Genomic DNA, 18,482 nt, shown 5'->3' with positions numbered 1-18,482 from the left:
CAGAAGCTCCTCCCCCCTGTCGCTCTGGAGACGGGAGTGGCTTTTCCCATTTTGGCCCTTGAGACAGCAGTGGCTCCCCCTTTGGCCCTTTGACAGTAGAGGCTCGTCCCTCTTTGGCACTCAGGATGGCAGTGGCTCCTCCCTCTCTGGCATTCGGGCAAGTAGCCCCTCGTCATCTTGGAGGGGGCAGCATACCACCGTATGCCCAAACTCCCTGCATGCAAGGCACCAACCATGGTCCTCCAGGCAGCAGAGGAGGGCTTCCAATCAATAGCTCCACAGGGCTTGGGAAGCATATGGTACTTTTCTTGCATGTGGGCAGGCAGTTGCTGTTGGGAAAACAGGCAAAGTCACTCCTCTGGAGACCCCACCTCATCCTTATGGTAAGCCTCCACGAAGCAGGGGTGTATATATATATATATATATATATTATATATATATATATATATATATATATATATATATATATATAATTATATTATTATATTATTACAATATAATCAGAATAACTCAATTATCAACTGTACCTTAGCATTAGCACAACATAATACAGGGATGGAAATAAGACTCCTATTGCATAGCTGTTTCTCTTCAGGTTTTGCTACGAGTTCAGATAGTGTATTGGTAACAAGCTCAGGTGTCTCTTATTAAATTCATAGTAAAAGCAAATGGATGAAACTGCTATGCAATGGGAGTCTTATTTCCATCCCTGTATTAACTTTAGTTCCAAACGACTATTACGTTGAGTAATATGCAATTATTCATGGATCTAGATAGTAATTAGCATCAATACAAGTTCCACTATACTGTACAGTATTTAGTGCAAAAAAGCCAATAGCAAAATACATTCAAAGTGAATGTATTACTGAAGTGTTTCAATAAAACAAAGAGCCCTAACTTGCATTTATATTAATTTGTTTAAGAAATGTGTAACCTGGAATAGATAAATGGAAGTTGTTGCCTAGTTTATAATGAATTCAAGGGGGTACTGATTTTTTTTTTTAAATAGTGAACAGATTGTACATCTTAATGTATTTGTATTGTATTTTTTAAACTTCATACCGATACAGCGTGTGTTTAAACACGTCTTAGTTACCCCAATACAGTACTCCCACATCATAAATGCTGCTTACAAAAATTAATACATAAATAAATAAAATAGACACATTTTCTGTCTATTAAACCAAACGCGGGTACATATAAAGTATGAACTAACGGGATTTTTGTTGTGGTGTTACACGGTCCATATACAAGGTAATTAACTACCGGTTTTTAGTTTCATATATTATACAAGCACTGGACACCACAACGTCTCCAATGGCTTATAAAACTTTGCCCCATTGTCACGGGGCTTGTGTCGGACTGGTAGGGAGAGGAGGCCAAACACCATACGCATTCATATTTCTATGGCAACAGTCGTCACTTCCTCCGGCATTGTTTTGGTTGCTATGGAAGCAAAACGATGGTTCCACACACAAATACAACTTTTGCCATGACTAGCAGAGGCTGATTATTATATAGGACACCGTATTGTCCTTCTTTGTTTTTATCTACTATTTTCTCATACTTGGAAAATAAAACAAACAAACAAAAAAATATGTTGGTGGGTCAGAGAAGCAGACCGCGCTGCAGGGAGTTTACAGGACCAACTCCACATTCAGTAGCTGTGGTACGTAGCGCTGTTCAACACTGGATACTGTTCTAACTGTTTTTTAATTTATTTACACAGAATACAAACAACAGAATAAATACATGCGTGGTTCAAACTTATTCAGCAGCCGACAAAAACAAAACAAAAAAACAAAAAACAGAAAACGGACACATCTATATGTTAATGTGGACTAAAGGAAAAGCAATGGCAAGACGCTCTAAGCAATTCCCAGATACGATCTTTATAGCCAGAAAAGGAGAGATTGTCCGTCTTCATACTACAAATAAAAGAGTTCCGCATTTGTGTTCATTTTGTAGTTTTTGCTAAAGGCTTCCCATTCCCTGCCTCCTCTTGTGGGTTCTGGTTTCGAGTCTGAGGAAGTTGTCAAATGTCTCATCTAATAATACATCTGACACTACAGTTGTATGCTGTAGTTTATGTTACAATTTGAGGGACAAGGCTGGATTTTGTAGGAGCTGGTGAAATGATGTATTTAAATGTTGTGTGTAAGACTGATATTAAAAAAAAAAAAAAAAAAAGTTACATTTTTTTAAAGTAAACTGAACTTTAGGATCTGTCTGTGTCTGTGTGTGTGTATACATAGAGCTGTTTGAATTCCCCATAAGAAATATTGTCATGGAGAGCTTTTGTACATCATAATTTAAGCTAATTACATCTAGCTCCCATCTTTTTTTCAGAGAGCAAAGTTCCCATCTGCAAAGCCACCAAATTTTTTAATTCTAGAAAGAAGACGACACGATGAGGCCAGAGAGGAAGTCTTGGCTTTTACTAAATACCACAGCCAGTGTGCCATGAAATCCAACTGGGAGAAGATCACAGACAGGCGGATCATGCAGGGCACCGTCCAGAGGAGGGTCCATGAGGCTATGCATCAGTACAAAATGGGGATCGAGGAAAGGAGGGAAAGGTTAGACTTTGCTTTAAAAGATCATTTGAAATGTTCCAGGCACTTTTAAGTAACAAGAGCGCTTAAAAAAACACTGTTTTTGTTTAAGACTGGTAATGACTAGCTCGCTAAACATCTGTTTCTGATGAGTGTAGCTTGTTGTTCCAGGGCTAAATGATTAACAAAAAAATTATAAAGATAAATTAATGTAGAAATTACAATAAACTGTTCTGACAACATAGTGGAACACTGGCTTAATACATTTCTCATTGAAGGACTCCTGTACACAAACACATGTTTTAAATGATCTATCAATAGTCTATACAGTAACAGTGAATGGTAACACCCTACCCACTTATTTATCATTGCCAGTCAGCTATGGATCTAAACTCTTAAAAGACCAGGCGCGTTTAGATCTCCGTTTTGCAGGAAAAATACTGTGTGGTTTCCCTCCAGTGGTCACCCAGAACCTTATTCCTGAAATCTGACTCCTAGGTAAATTAATTCCTGCTGGTGGGGTGAGTAGGTTCCGGTGACAGCTGTGGGACTATACAGCATCATTGGCCTTAGAGGTAAAAATGAATTTTAAAAGTGCAAAAAAAGAGGATTACCATATTAGTATTTGAAGTAATCAATCTTTTGAACAGTACTGTACAACTGTACCTTTGTGTCTACACTAATGCTAGAAGTACCTTGCTGGTTGCATTATGTTGTAACAAAAGGAAACTAATATGGTGACCCTTACTCAACAAGTAGATGTAAAAGGTAAGGTGAATTCACTTCTACCTACACTCTGTACTTTCGATTGTATTTGAAAAGAAACATTCAGCCAATGAAAGATTTGCACACCATTGTGGTGATCAGTCACAATGCTATGTGCTTCCAGAGGCATATTCGACATCAGCCGCCACTTGCTGATATTATCCACCCAGTCAAAAGTGTGTGAAAATAGGCATGCAAGTGTAAACACACAGCTTAACTTTATTTGTTGCAAAAGCACAGTCTCCTTCCCTGTATAGTTGCAAAGTACACTGCAGGGTCTGCTTTCTTTTAGTTAGAGAGCCTATAGGGTAGGGGATCCTCCAAATATGTATTTATCATGTTATTTATCTCCAATATTGCTTAGTGGGATACTTTTTTCCTGCCAGTTTTTAAAGGGTAAAACACAGCACTGCCATATACTTAGTACAACATTGTGACATAACATGTCATATTACAACAAACAGTAACAATTAATGCATGCATTTTTTTTCTTAATGCTTAAATAATCATTTGAAATTACATTTTGATCTTGTATAATGTATTTTTCTTCTTGTGCAGGCTACGTGATCTGTTGGACACTGAAGAGAAACTTTATATCACCGAAATGGAGTGCATGGAGGAGACAACATTAGAGCGACAGGCTAAAATGAGAGAAAGAGCCAAGACCCTGAGAGAGAGAAGAGAAAGCGAGAGACAAAAATTAGTTGTTGAAAAACGAGATCAGCAGTTCAGGTAAATATATAGTTCCATTGCATTGTTGGGAATTAAAGAGTATATATATATATTTTTTTATTGCAGGTCCTTCATTACAAGGTTGTGTTAAGCCATGTCCAAACTGTATTGTGACATGTTATCGCAGGATAACAGGATTTGAATGTACAATGTTAGTCTTAAGAGTAGTGATTATTTATACTGGAACACTTCTGTTAAATGAAAAAATGATCTAAAAATCATGTTGCTATAATTTAGGTAAATAGTACATATTTTAACATACTAATCCTTTAAACAATATTGAAAATCACACTTATTTGCGCATTTGTAGGAATACTAATAGCTTTGAACCTTTTCTTTATTAAAAAAAAAAAGTCCTTTACTGTAGCCGTGCCTTGTCGTAATAATTGTTAATTGCCAATTACTGAGTAATTGTTAATCACTGAAATTGATACAAAATTATAATGCGATTTGATGTCAGTACAAAAGACTAGCTTTACTAGTTCCTGTACCTATGTATTTTTGTATTCCATTATCATCTGGTGTATTGTATTTGTTATAAAAAAGAACTGTACAAGAATCTCGTAAACTGACTTAAGCAAAACACAAGATAAGTTTTAAAATCAGTGGAATTAAATGAATTCTATGTGGAGACAATCCGCTTAAGCCATTAGTTGAATTCATTTAAAGGGTTTAAAATGATTGCACAAAGCAATAAAACATACAGCTTTTTCATTTGGCTGAAAAGGGCTGAATACTTTTTGAGGTTGTGCTTCTTGTGCTTTAACTGGCTTGTGGATATAGAGGATACTGAATGGTCGTTCGTGGTATATGGCTTTTATTCACCACAGTAGGATGGTAGTGGTTTATGTAAGGACATCTTCCTGAAGTATGTTAGCTCCAATTATTGTGTGAATTTATATTTTCCCCACAATGCTTTTATCAGCTTACTAATTCGTTGAACTGGGATTCCAGAGTTTGTATAACTGTGTGCGTACATGTTTAGGGAGCAGTGTGAGGAACTGCGTTCTCTGGTGACACACCGACGGCAGGGTGAGGTTTGCTCTGAGAGGAAGGTCCAGCTCACGATGAAGGAGGAGATCCGGAAGGCGGAGAAGGAGCAGGAGAAGCTCTTTGCTGATCTCTGGGACAAGGACAGGCTGGCCAAAGAGGCGCGGGAGGAGCAGGAAGCAGTGAAACGGATGGAGAGGAACCGGGAGGTGCTGGATGTTCTCCAGGTCCAAAGGGCAGCACTTGAAGCCCAAAAGACAGAAGAAAAACGTCTGAAGGCAGAGGAGGCAGAGCTGCTGGTAAGGGAGTTATGTTTGTACTAGATGAGAGAATAAACGCCTGTATTATATATATATATATATATATATATATATATATCTATATATATATATATATATATATATATATATATGCTATTATACATGCCCATTTATTTATGGATATGTATTTCTGATGCTCAGTATCCTGAATACTAATAGGAATTTAAAATGCATGTAAACATCCAGATTATCATGTTCCGGATTCGGGGGAAACAGTACATGTTGTTTTCATGGCAAAACCCGATTGTGAAACAGAGAACCAATGATATTTTAATGAAAATATCAAAACAAGTATGCCAACTACTTTTAGACCTGCCTCCGTTTAGATCATTAAAATACCTCATGGACGTCGAAAGATCTGATAAGGCTCAGTTTTAAAACCTTTTAAAAGTCTTCTGGGCATTGAAGAGGATTTCATTATTGGAATGTGAACCTGAGACTTTGTTGTTAAGAAGTGGGTTAGATTGTAAGTGCTGTTTTCTAAAATTCAGAAGGAGCAGCGGGAGTTGCTGAAGCTAGAAAAAGAGCGTGAATGGCTTCAGAAGCTGCAGGATCAGCAGCAGACCAGGAATCTCCTGGACGAGTCTCTGCGTCTGAAGATTAGGCGCCTGGGCAGGGAGTATCAGGAGGAGGTCGCCCTGGACATGAAGATCATGGAGCAGGTTCTTAACGAGGTGCATGACGAGACAGAAGAGAGACACAAGAGGAAGGTAAGCGGCATGGAAAATCATCAGATCGTAGTTCTATAAACCGGGTACATGTATATTCCTAGTGATTGTGGCTTAAGTTATGCTATATCTATTAAAAGTAACTTGTTCAATTGTTGGGGAAAAAAGTTTCAGTGAGAATCTTAATGTCTTTATATGCTAGGTTCTAGAAGTACTTAACTTTTATTAGTAATTGTTAATTGACAATTATTGAATAATTGTTAATCACTGAAGTTGATACAAAATTATAATGCGATTTGATGTCAGTACAAAAGACTAGCTTTACTAGTTCCTGTACCTGTGTATTTTTGTATTCCATTATCATCTGGTATATTGTATTTGTTATAAAAAAGAACTGTACATATAAGGCTGTAGTTCCATTATGGGTTGTGGTGGTAAACCACAAGAGCAAGAACCCCCAAAGATGTATAATATTATACAGATAAGAGAGTATCACACTCAGCTGAGCTGTGGTTGGGTTGTGTAGATAGAACTCCGTGAGGAGCAAAAGAGGTACCGGCAGTACCTGGCACAGCAGCTGCAGGAGCAAAAACAGCAGGAGAGGGAGTTGGACAAGCTACTCGAGGCAGAGCTCAAGAAGTCCTGGGCCAAGAGAGACAAGCAGTGGAATCTGGAGAAAGAGGCGAGGAACCGTCTCATGAAGGAGGTCATGGAGACACGGAAGGTTCAGATTCAGGACAAACGTAAGGAGTCTACTGTTTTGCTGTCCATGGGCATTACTTAAAAATTAGCCTATGTGGTAAAGTGTTTCCAAATTTCTAAATTGCTTGCAACTTTCTATATCTTTGGTAGCTTGCTAAGAAAGTTGTTTATATAATTTTATGATTACTGCTATAACCCTTGCTAGGCTTTTAAATACAGTCCTAAAAGTATTATTAATCACATAGATTTTAAAATTACTTTTGAAATGCAACCTTGCAGAATTTTAATGGTTCCGAGATACTGCTGAATACTTACATGGAAAGTCTATGAACATATTTCTTAGATTTTAGAGCTGTAAAAAGAATGGTTCTTTCTGACATTTTTCACTTTATTCCAGACATTTCTTATACTAATATTTTTGTAAGCATTTAAATGTTACTCCTGGGAATTAATGTCCATTGATGAGTATTTTATCTGTTTCCCACAAGTGGATGGAAATACTCAAATGCAGATGGAACTTGCCAAAGACCGGGAACTGTTGGCCAAAGCCATTGAAGAGCACAACGCATTGGAAGAGGAACGACAAGCTAAGTATGTTCACATCTCTTGTAATGTATTGCTTTTCTCTATTTCCCTCACTGCTTATGGTCTTTGCAATTACTATGAGTGGTACTGATTTATGTTACTCTCTAATACCGAGTTATTTCCATTTTTCTCCAAGACTGCCTTTACTTGGTTTTGAGTTTGTATGGAGAATCCTAAGCCTTCCTATTTCTATTCAAATTACAGGACAATGTAACATTTCAATTGTGCCAGTCCCATCTACTCTTTCTTTTTGTATTCTGTATGTAGAGTAGGTGGGGAAAGCAGAGCAGAAAAGCCACATTGTCACGTTGTTTGAATGGAATGAGGAAGGCAGTTCAGTCCAGACAAGCTCAAAGCCATACAAAAGTGATAATAACTTAATATAGGAGTACCATAGCACAGAGTCACTCAGCATGATTGCAAACACCATCAAACAGTAAAGGAAGTAATATTTCATGCGTTAAGTGATGGCAATGGAAGGCGAGTGAAAGCAAATGGAAGCAGAGTAAACGTAAGTTCAGAACAGAAAGCTGGAAGCACCTTTTTTTTTTACACAGAGAGATGTGCAGAATTATAATAGCTTGTAAAGTAGTAACATTTAACACTTTTAGAATTTTAAAATAATTGGATTGTTCTCTATAGATGGGGCAAATTGTGTGCTAGCAAGTCTTGTTTGTTCCGTTTCCTATGTTTTTATGACCTTTGCTTGGGGAGGTTCCATTACTAGCTATTCGAAAAGGTCATAGGCAAACTAAGCGTTCTGTTTGGTTGTTAGTGATTACACTACCATGCAGGAATTTTTGCAGGACCGCGCTGGTAAACTTTATTTTACCTCATCACATTTTTAAAACTTAAATGAACTGCATAAAGGTCAAAGCACCTCTGGGTCCACAACTTTTAAAAAGTGAATTTCGCCACCATTACAGGTGGTTAAGAACGACAGTACAATAATTGCAGACACCAGTGTGTATTAAAATAAAGTAAACAGTTTTGTTTGTGTTGACTATGAGTAACACACCAGCAAGCAAGCCTGCCTGTCTCTCCGAATTGTGCTGACGTGCTGAGAATCTGATGACTGGTGGTGAGAAGAAATGCACGCTTGCCATTTAAAATGTAAAGGTGCAGAGCGTCATTAATGTAACCATCAAATGTACATACCAGCGTGTATAAAACGTAGGGAAACAGTTCTAGTCTTCCATTTTTTTTTGTTTTACTACAAAACAAGACATTCAAGCTGCTGTATAGAAATAAATAAATAAATCTATACAAAAATAAAATAACAATCAATTCAGCAGTAATAAGTTCTTCAAGCTTGTCTCTACAGCCAAGGTATAGGGACTGTTTTGCACTGGAGGTAAGATACATTCAATACAAATGAATTTGAAGTTTAAAATCTAGTGGGGTTTTTTTGTTTTCTTTTCATAAAATTAACAAAGTAATGTTATAAGCGCAATAACACACACCTCTCAACACACCCACGACGTGCTGTAATTTTATAACTACTGCACGCCCTGCTGTGTGTTATTGCTTACATGTATTTATAGTAATATAGTAATTGTCACATTGTCAAATATGTTAAATAATGCTGTTAAATAATAATATATTACAGAGTATATAGGTTTTCTTACTTAGTGTGAAGAACTCAATGGAAAAGTGAAAAACTCTGTTCTTCACATTTTTCTATTACATGACTTTAAAAACAAGAAAACTAACATTCGTCCTTCTGTGTCCTTCAATTTGGTCACACCCTTTAGTGTGTGTGTGTGTGTGTGTGTGTGTTTGTGTGTTAATTGTAACTATTTTGTATTTAAAGACAAAAGAGAGTCAGCCTGGAATACCAGGGCGATTTGTTTGCCCAGATGGCATACCAGCAGCAACTCCGAGAGGCTGAGAAAGCTGAGGAGTGGCACGAGTTTGATGCAGGGATCAGTTCTCAGCAAACATACCAGAAAAAGCTGGAAGAAATCCTTTCCCGTCCATATATGAGTAAAGAACAAGTCCATCCCTTCAGAAGAGCCAGAGTCTCCACGCCTAAGGACTGGCTCCCAGCTTAATTTAAAAGGAATGAAAAAGTGGAGCATATATATAAGTGTATGTCATTAATATATTAATACATGTTCGGTGTTCCACTGTTAAACTTTTTTGTAACTTTTATTAGCTGTGTACTTGCATTAAATATTTATCTGGTAAGAGATACTGACATTCTCTTCTATGAATCCCTAGTTCCTGTTTTATTCCATCTGAGTTTAAGAATCAATAAGTGTGTCTTAAATAAAGGAGGTGTATATTGTTTTTGATCAGCGGTATTTTTCTGTGATGATAGACTTCATTCCTAAAACCCTTCAAGTCAATAGTTGTTTGAGACATTTTCAAACAATTTTCCCACGGAATTCAAGCAAAACATCAGAACAGTTCAGATTTTAATAAATTACTTGAAAATGTCACATTCATCTAGTTCCTTCAACAGTCAGGGAAAAAAACAAAAAACTTTTCTGAAATACTTATACTTTGTAGTGCTAAAGAAAATACTGTGTTGTGAAATTTGCTGTGTTTTCTTGGTGTGACTGTGTTTAAAGCTTGACTAAGGAAATATTACATCTGTATATACTGGTTATGAATTGTAACCTTCCAGCAAAATCAGAAGACTGAACTTACAAACATGGAAATTAATTAGAGGTGAGGGTAAGTAATACAATGCAAAATCAAGTTAAGATTAGGGCTAAGAATAAAAAAAATAGAAGTCAGTGAAATTCACCTATGATTTGGTACATTGTTTTTTTGTTGTAATTCCAAAACTAACAATAAATATGATAATGCTTTCAAATGTGATTTTCTTTTTTTTCTTTTCTTTTTTTTTTTTTTTTACAAAGCTGGTTACAGGCAAACTGTTAAATGAGTCACATTATGAGAAAAAAAAAAAAAATGTGAAGATTGAGAATACAGTAATCCGTCGCTTATCTGACTGCGATGGAACCAGAGTCAGGGCGGATATGTAAAAAAGGTAAATACATTAATCCTGTTTTAAATACCATTATACACAGCTGTAACAATTACTGTATTCACACATTGTTGTTTTGAGATGCAGCTTTTATTAGGGAGCTCCCCTAAATCCCTCGTTTAGAAAGATATAGGGTATTAATCAGTGGCGTAGCCACAGGTTAATACATATATATATATATATATATATATATATATATATATATATATATATATATATATATATAAACTGTGCACCCCGAAGGCGGTGTTTAAGTTTAGGTCAAATATGCAATTTTTTAAAATGGCGCAGGCTTGAGCCAATCAAAAAAATAGTCATTGTGATGCAATATTTAGGTGGGATCTTCCTCTCCCACAACGAATCATGTGCAAACCACGTTTGATTGACAGCTTGCGAGACACTTGGCGCGATCTGTTGACAAGTCTTGGACGCTTATTTTAATGTGCATTTTTAAAGTAAGTTATTAGTAGTGAGGCGGTCAACACGGCAAACAAATATGCACGCACTTTTAAGTTTTGAGAGTTTAGTAGAAAGGCTCGAGGGAACAGGATTAAGATAGCTGGCCGAATGCTGACAAATAGCTTAAAATTCCTTTTCAGCTTCTTTGAATTTACCGTGAAAAAAATTGGCTTTATTTTCCTTACAGTATTTCACACTGTGAATTCATACTTTTACTGGCGCCATGCATTTGGTTACTGTGGCAACGGGGTCAAACAAATACCGACTTCATGATTGGTGTTCGAGTCATAGTACAATGACCCAGCGAAACAGTGGCACATGATGATATAACTTATTAATAACTTGAAGCTAGCTGTGGTTTTAAATTTTCATAATTATTTATGCGTAGTATTAGAAATATAAAGAAATACAAAAACTTGATTTTTGTCATTTAAGGTTTGCCGTTTACTTTTCTCCCGAAGATTTACCTAAAGGCGGCAAATATGGAAATTGCACGTTCCTATTCATTAATGTGTCAACATAATTTGAAAAGGTTTACAGAACTTGAAAATGTTGCTGAATTTGTCACTCAAGGTTGTTTAAAAAAGTCTGTTTTTGTCTGATTGTTACGTTTTTTTTGCAGTCAACGCAATATCTTTACTTAGCTGTACCTGAGAAAATGCAGTGAAAACGAAAGCAGCCATATTTACCTGGAAACGAGGTATTCTCAGCACAGCTAAGATTCTATTTGGTTTGAAGGCAGGAGGAGTTTAGCCTGATTTTAAGTTTTTGCTTGACAGACTCGCTTATACATGGTTATTTCAATGTAGCTAAGAGATTACAATAAAGCTAAAAAACAACAACAAAAAAAAACCAATACAGCTTTTTTGTTTGGTGATTCTTTTAGTTTCTGTTTGCACTTTCCTTGTCAAATGAAACGGTTTTCGCAGTTATTGTGCACAGTGTGTGTTTCTGTAGGTTGTATGCATATGTGCTTTGTATTTGTGGTGTATACGTGCAACTGCTGTTATAAACTGCAAAAAAAATATTCGCCTTGCTTCACTCGGCACCATACATTCTCAGTCTTGGCTACTTTGCTCTGCTCAAACCCCGGGGAGATATTTGATGTATTCAGAGTTTTAATTGATTTAAATCAAATTTTGTAATGTAAACTATTTCCTGTGACACCAGACCTTTGGTACTTGCCCATCCACCCGAAGGTGGGGCCCAACCAAATTACCTTTCGTAGCTACGCCCCTGGTATTAATGCTTGTGACAATGCCGGCTGCCTGTACACTCGCTGCTGAGTGACAGGCAGGAGATCGATCTGTTCAGTAATAAACTAACGTTGCTGAAGAGATTGATCATGCCTGATAAACGTTTAAGATGGATATGTGACGCGACAGATTACTGTATAAACTACAGTATTACCAAAACTGAACTTCTTATATTCACCACAAGAGGGCGCATCAAACTCGGTAATTAGCTACTATAACTGGGAGGTTTTAAAGCCCCTGTTTTTAATTTTTGTAATAATTTTCTCTATCCTTCCAACATGGTACGCAACTAAGAAAGGGCAAGCAAGAGAACAAAAATAATTACTAATCAGTAAATACTATTGGCTAGCAGTAACATATATAAAAATACTGCTGCAGTTTTAATCACTGAACTAAGAGACTGCCTTTGCACACTTTAAAAGGCAAACATACAATAAACAGACGGATTGGTTTTCATAGACAACCATCTAAACAGCATTTAGATCTGTCACTGCTTGGATTATAATTGCAGTGTACACGAAAAAACACGAACAAAAAAAAAAAAGTATATATCATATATATATATACCTAAAAGAAACTATATATGCATAATATATATAAATAGTATATATATATATATATATATATATATATATATATATATATATATATATATATATAAAAAGCCATTATAACTGCACTTTAAGTGTTTAACATCACACCTGCAAAGCCCATGCCTTGCAGTAGTGTTTTTTATTATTTAAAGATGTTTGACATATGAAATGTAAAGAAAAAAGGGCAATAGTTCCGTGGAGACTCACAAACATTGTATACAGTAGGTGGGATTTATATTTTGCTATTAGTTTATAAATATACTAGGAAAAGCACACAATGACGCCTGTCTGTATGTGATCAGTAACACATTATTGTATGATAAGTTTCAATTAGATAATACAGCTAGTGGATGCTATATGTACTGTTGCAGGGATTGTGTGACAGCATCTAACAGTGGCCCCTGTCTGAATTTACATTATTTCTGCCAGTTAAGATTTACAGGCCTGACTGATCCTAGTCTGTTCCAAGGATATTGTCTGGGCACTTTCAAAATTGAAATTGCATATTCAGTAAATGCCCTTCAAGGTAACAAATTATATAATCAGTTGGGATTATGAAATAATAATTAAGGTAAACTGTTGACACTTACTTATAATATGATTAAATAATACAAAATTAATTGATACAACACATGTTAATTCATTTTTGGTCATTATTGTCTGGCTTACATGAATTATTATTATTTTTAATTTTTATCTGAAGCAATAATAGTCATATTAGTAATGATAGCCAGGGCATCCAATTCATTTGAGAAGTTGGACTGGAAACCTAAAATACAGATGTAAATATTGAATTTTAGTTACAAATTGAATATAGTTATAAAGCCGCAGTTTGCTATACAGAGATTGAGATAATATAGCTACAACTACAGTATCTGTACTTTATAGTATCAACTTTCAAAACAGTAAACCAGACGACCTGAGTCAGGTCCTAACAAGTACTGTTAAAACTTGTTTTTTCAGGGCACAGCATTCTCTCCTGACACTAGGGCTTGAAAATAGAAGTAAGCCTCACACCCACACTCAAACACATCTCGTTTGTATCGACGCAAAATCGCCCACATTAACTTCCACAAACACACACAATGTACACATTCACACGCAATGTACACTTTCACACACAATGTACACATTCACACAGTCATCCACGTGATAATGTACACATTCACACACAATATACACAATCACACACAATGTACATATTCACACACAATGTACACATTCACATAGCCATCCACATTATAATGTACACATTCACACACAATGTACACATTCACACAGCCATACACATGCTAATGTACACATTCACACACAATGTACACATTCACACAGCCATCCACATGATAATGTACACATTCACACACACACACACACAATATACACATTCAAACAGCCATCCACATGATAATGTACACATTAACACAAAATTTACACATCACACACAATGTACACATTCACACATAGCCATCCATGTGCATGTTCACGTCTCTGTCCGATTACAGTTACAAAAACAGAAACAGTAAAGCTTCCATTCCTATAGGCCTTTCCTTATACAGGTTCATGTCAGTTTGCTGCATTTGTTCCCTAACCTGACAGACAACATGGTCTATATTTAGATTGTTACAGTAAAACCAGATTAAGAATAGAAGAATGGCTTCCTAATTAGCGTTCAGTCCAGGGCTCTTTATAAATCATTACAGTTGTACCTCACAGAAATGTATATCAAAATCACAGCTTAAATCCTGCACTCACAGTCTTACGCACACGGGCCTGAATTGTGTGTTAAGGTAAGGATTGTAGGTGGCTGAGAATGGCATTATGGAGTGTACGGTCTCATGAAACCTTGTCTCTAGCTCTGTCTGCGCTGCAGTTATTCAGTTTATAAGCAAGATTATGTAAACAGGAATCCATTATTGTCCACGGTCTACTGTCATGCATTGTCTTACAGTGCCACATCCAGTACAAAAATATATAAGATTTCCAAAAACCGGTATAAACAATACCATATTGAGAACTACTCAAACGAACCTTAGTGGTGGTCAGGACTATTATGCGCAACCAAGCTAGCTGACATTAATATGAATCTTTGACCCTTATCAAAACATATTGCTATATAGTGTGATAACGGCCTGCATTTTCCACCTTCCTTTAATACGTTGTGTTGAAAAAGCCCCTTCATTTAATTTAAATATCCCAGTGTAAAAGGACACAATATAAAAATAAATGTAATTTAGAAGAAAAAGGAAAATATGAAACAAGTGTAATCATAGAAAGTTAGGTAACTCTTGCATTTTCTCAAGTTACTAGGTAAGTCATGCCTTGTTGTAAAAGTCATAAACTGCTTTATTAAAACTGTCCCATAACCACACTAACAGCCCCTGGTTAAGTCTCAGTTTTCAAGGAAACACACATCATGGCAAATGTATATTTCAAACTTTTACACTTTAGCCCAAACCAGTCTAAAACAGTAAATATCAAGCAGTATTTTATGAATAAAAGAATAAAGACAATAAAGATTTATGCACAGTGTAAGGATAATGGTTTAATTGACTGTTTATTAAATCTTACTCCTGCACAATGTATTCTCCTGAACATTATACTTTCTTAATAAAGCATAATCACGATTCAAATTATTTATGATTGGCATACACTTTAATAAACAGAATTTAGACAGAATATTTAACAGGTTAGACAGAATTAATTGGTTTCAAATAATACAGATTATCATAATTTGCAAACTTTAATTCTAGGTGAACTAAAGCAGTTACACTAGCTTTTAAACAATGGTTAGATAAGTATATTCACCTTTCCATTGGGAGCCATGTGGCGATAACTGCATCTTGGGGCATTCCGATATTTATACAGAACCTATCATAGTTCTAAATTGCTTCAGGTTATACAAACAGTTTTATTTGCAGCACTTGCCCCTAGGTATTCATAGGGTGTTTTGAGTTCCCGCAGCAGTTCAAAGGGTTTTATTGCTCTTTAGGAGACTCTTTTGAACTAATTGCTGCTCCCTTAATCAAGATAATCACACCTTTGATCTAAGTTAAGGAGTTATTATACATTTGCTCTACAAAACTAATGATGTAGTAGTTGATAGTTAATAAGACTTTGTGAAAAAGTAATTGAGAATATCTGTACCACAAATGCAGGCCAACCTTTATTTCCTGAAGAGACAGAACGTTTTTGTCTGTTTAAGACAGGTGGCTGCTTACTCAGGGTGCCTCGGTCATATGAAAAGAGAAATTCTATTCCAGGGTTAACTGGTTGCTAAGAACAAGTGGCTGCTTAGTACAGGTGGATTTGAATACTGTAATTCATATAAAATACTATGCACTCTACATCGTTTTGAAAAATGAGCAACATGATACTGCAGTAAATATTGTAGTAAAGGCCAGAGTAAATAAATGACTTACAACATGGGAATGTAGTTACATGTGAGGTGTGCATTAAACTAGGTCCATAGTATTCTAAATAGTACCATGCTGTTTTTGATGAGGTAATTTCAGAATGTCTGCAGGCGATGCTAGCTTTAATCAAGCAGTTCAACCAAAACTGAAAAGGCCACTAACAACAATAGATTATTTTATTCTAACCCTAATTGTTTAGGAAGTGGTTTGTGAGAAGATGCAGATAACACCGTGTAACAATTTTTTTTTTTTTTGTTCCTGGGTAGTAAGTGTTATTTCCTAATTGCTTATGCCTCAAAAGTATAGAAAATGGCTATTATTCCCCACAAACTTTGCTTTTGTGACCAGGACAGTGATATTTCAAAATATCACTATTTCCAATGGGAAAACGGGCAAATGTGTGTCTCTTCGTTCACGTAAATACAGTATGATCTTAAATCTCGAAAAACTACTCACTTCTAAATCTTTTGTAGTCATTTTTGTATTACTTTAGTATAAATACATGTTAATTTGTATTCATATGTTGTTTTTTTCTGACTTTATGTGAACGAAGAGACACACATTTGCCCGTTTTCCCATTGGAAATAGTGATATTTTGAAATATCACTGTCCTGGTCACAAAAGCAAAGTTTGTGGGGAATAATAGCCATTTTCTATACTTTTGAGGCATAAGCAATTAGGAAATAACACTTACTACCCAGGAACAAAAATTGTGTTGCATAGTGTAATGGATTCAAGAAAGCATGAAACACAGCGACACAAGAGTCTGAGCCGAATTAATAACCACAGAGACACATAAATCCCTTGTGTTTGTTTTCTTAACTCAGTCATGCTGAAAATATAAATAAACAAGAAAAAGAAAAATAGAAATAGACTACTGCAGAGAATGCCAATTCCTATAGTGATTTAAAAAGCAACAGGCAGTACTCTCAATGATGGCAAGAAAAAACCCAGGGAATGATTTGTTAAGCTGTCATAATTTGCGTTCTCAACAATGTAGCTTTAGCAGATCAAATCTGAAAGAGCTCTCAATTTGCTACTTTTCAAAGCTTCCAGAAAACAAGAAGGAGAAGACCAAAAGAAATTGTTTGACCTCACCTCCTTGGATCAGCTCTGTATATAAAGATGGATAAGTTGGAAATATTAAAGCTTCAAACCCTTTGCCTCATAATCAGAAGCTTTTGATACTACCAGGTTGTGACCCATAGTGAGGACTTTTGACAGCTTGCAAATTATTTGAAATCAACACCAAACTGTGATGTCCGATTGCTTCAACAAAGCTTCTGTACACTGTTACGGAGATATTGATTGCTGAGGTATTCCCAGCAGGATGGACATGGTTTATGTTCTGCACATCTTCATATAACTCTTACTTAAGTGATAACTACAGGGCGTGCAGGGTGGATACATCCTAGATGAAAATGAAGATGTTATACTGCAGATGGCTTCTAAAGTTCTTGGGTCTGTTGTTGTTTTAAGGTCCTGGTGTTAAGTGCAGTTAAGTGCTGCTTCCTCTCTGAATTTTACAGTAACTGAATCGGTTATCAGCAAAATCACTAAGATTTATTCTCTTGTGTGAAAGTTGGTAGTGTCTACCTAGACATTTAAGAGATTAGCAATACCCTGCTAGCTTTTGGGTCAGAGCTAGTGGCTTTGTGCTTCTGTTCAGGTGGGAAATCTTGTTTTTAATAATTGAATGGACTGATTGATTGTTTGTATATAGTTAATTACGTAATTTAAACAACTGCGTTCAATTAGAACTTTTAAAGTCTGTGTGAGACAAGGCTCTGGACTGCTTAATTCAACAAGCAAGGACCTGGTCTGAACAAGATGCTGGACTGGAATGGATAAAAAGAGCGAGGGACACTGCCACAGAATGATGTATTACCAACTAACATTACAACCTCTAGTGGACATTGAACACATCCTTTTACACTATTACAGCTGCAGTACACATTCCTCTGCTAGCACTTACCACATTGAGGTAACTGTCTTCAGATTTAAGGTCCCAAATGGCAAACAGATCAAGTGTCAAGTGACAGTGTCAAGCCAAAAAAACGACATTTGCAAAAAGCTGTGAGATTCAAGTATATTAAGGTATACTCTTTCTATTTGAACAGGTGAGTGTAGAAGTGTAGGCTGCATCTTTCTTTAGGGTCCAAGCTATTTTTGCATGCTTATTATTATTATTATTATTATTATTATTATTATTATTATTATTATTATTATTATTATTATTATTATTTACTGTTGTTAGATTTGTGGCTATAACTCTTTAACTATAAAGAAAACGAGACGCTTTTTAGAAAAAAAAATGTTTGCAAAAACAAATTATTTGCATGACAGGTCAAATCTGACAGTGTACAACATGAAACTTCGACATGCAGGGAAAATCCCTTTTAATTATTTTAACATTGGATAACAAAACCTATTGAATTATTTCCTT

General features: G+C 35.9%; 1 protein-coding gene across 1 annotated transcript; it reads left to right on the top strand.

Annotated features, from left to right (window-relative positions):
• The first annotated feature begins 1,463 nt into the window (after positions 1 to 1,463).
• On the top strand, positions 1,464 to 10,100 carry cfap53 (cilia and flagella associated protein 53). Its single transcript, XM_041253896.1, has 8 exons — positions 1,464 to 1,669; positions 2,350 to 2,579; positions 3,879 to 4,052; positions 5,038 to 5,341; positions 5,854 to 6,072; positions 6,557 to 6,773; positions 7,221 to 7,323; positions 9,131 to 10,100. Exons 1-8 carry the CDS (start codon positions 1,598 to 1,600, stop codon positions 9,369 to 9,371), a joined length of 1,560 nt encoding a protein of 519 aa, XP_041109830.1. The 5' UTR covers positions 1,464 to 1,597; the 3' UTR covers positions 9,372 to 10,100.
• The last annotated feature ends 8,382 nt before the right edge of the window (positions 10,101 to 18,482 follow it).

The sequence above is a fragment of the Polyodon spathula genome, chromosome 1 (genome assembly GCF_017654505.1).
Source record: "Polyodon spathula isolate WHYD16114869_AA chromosome 1, ASM1765450v1, whole genome shotgun sequence".
Classification (NCBI taxonomy): Eukaryota; Metazoa; Chordata; class Actinopteri; order Acipenseriformes; family Polyodontidae; genus Polyodon; species Polyodon spathula.
The sequence above is the reverse complement of the archived record's forward strand: the minus strand, read 5'-3'. Positions and strand labels throughout refer to the sequence as shown.

What these genes read in the sequence shown, in the direction of transcription:
- cfap53 (XM_041253896.1), top strand. Translation starts at nt 1,598, where the DNA reads ATGTTGGTGGGTCAGAGAAGCAGACCGCGCTGCAGGGAGTTTACAGGA. An exon ending in AAACGAGATCAGCAGTTCAG is followed by an intron (nt 4,053 to 5,037) that starts GTAAATATATAG and finishes GTACATGTTTAG; the next exon opens with GGAGCAGTGTGAGGAACTGC. An exon ending in GAAGAGGAACGACAAGCTAA is followed by an intron (nt 7,324 to 9,130) that starts GTATGTTCACAT and finishes TTGTATTTAAAG; the next exon opens with ACAAAAGAGAGTCAGCCTGG.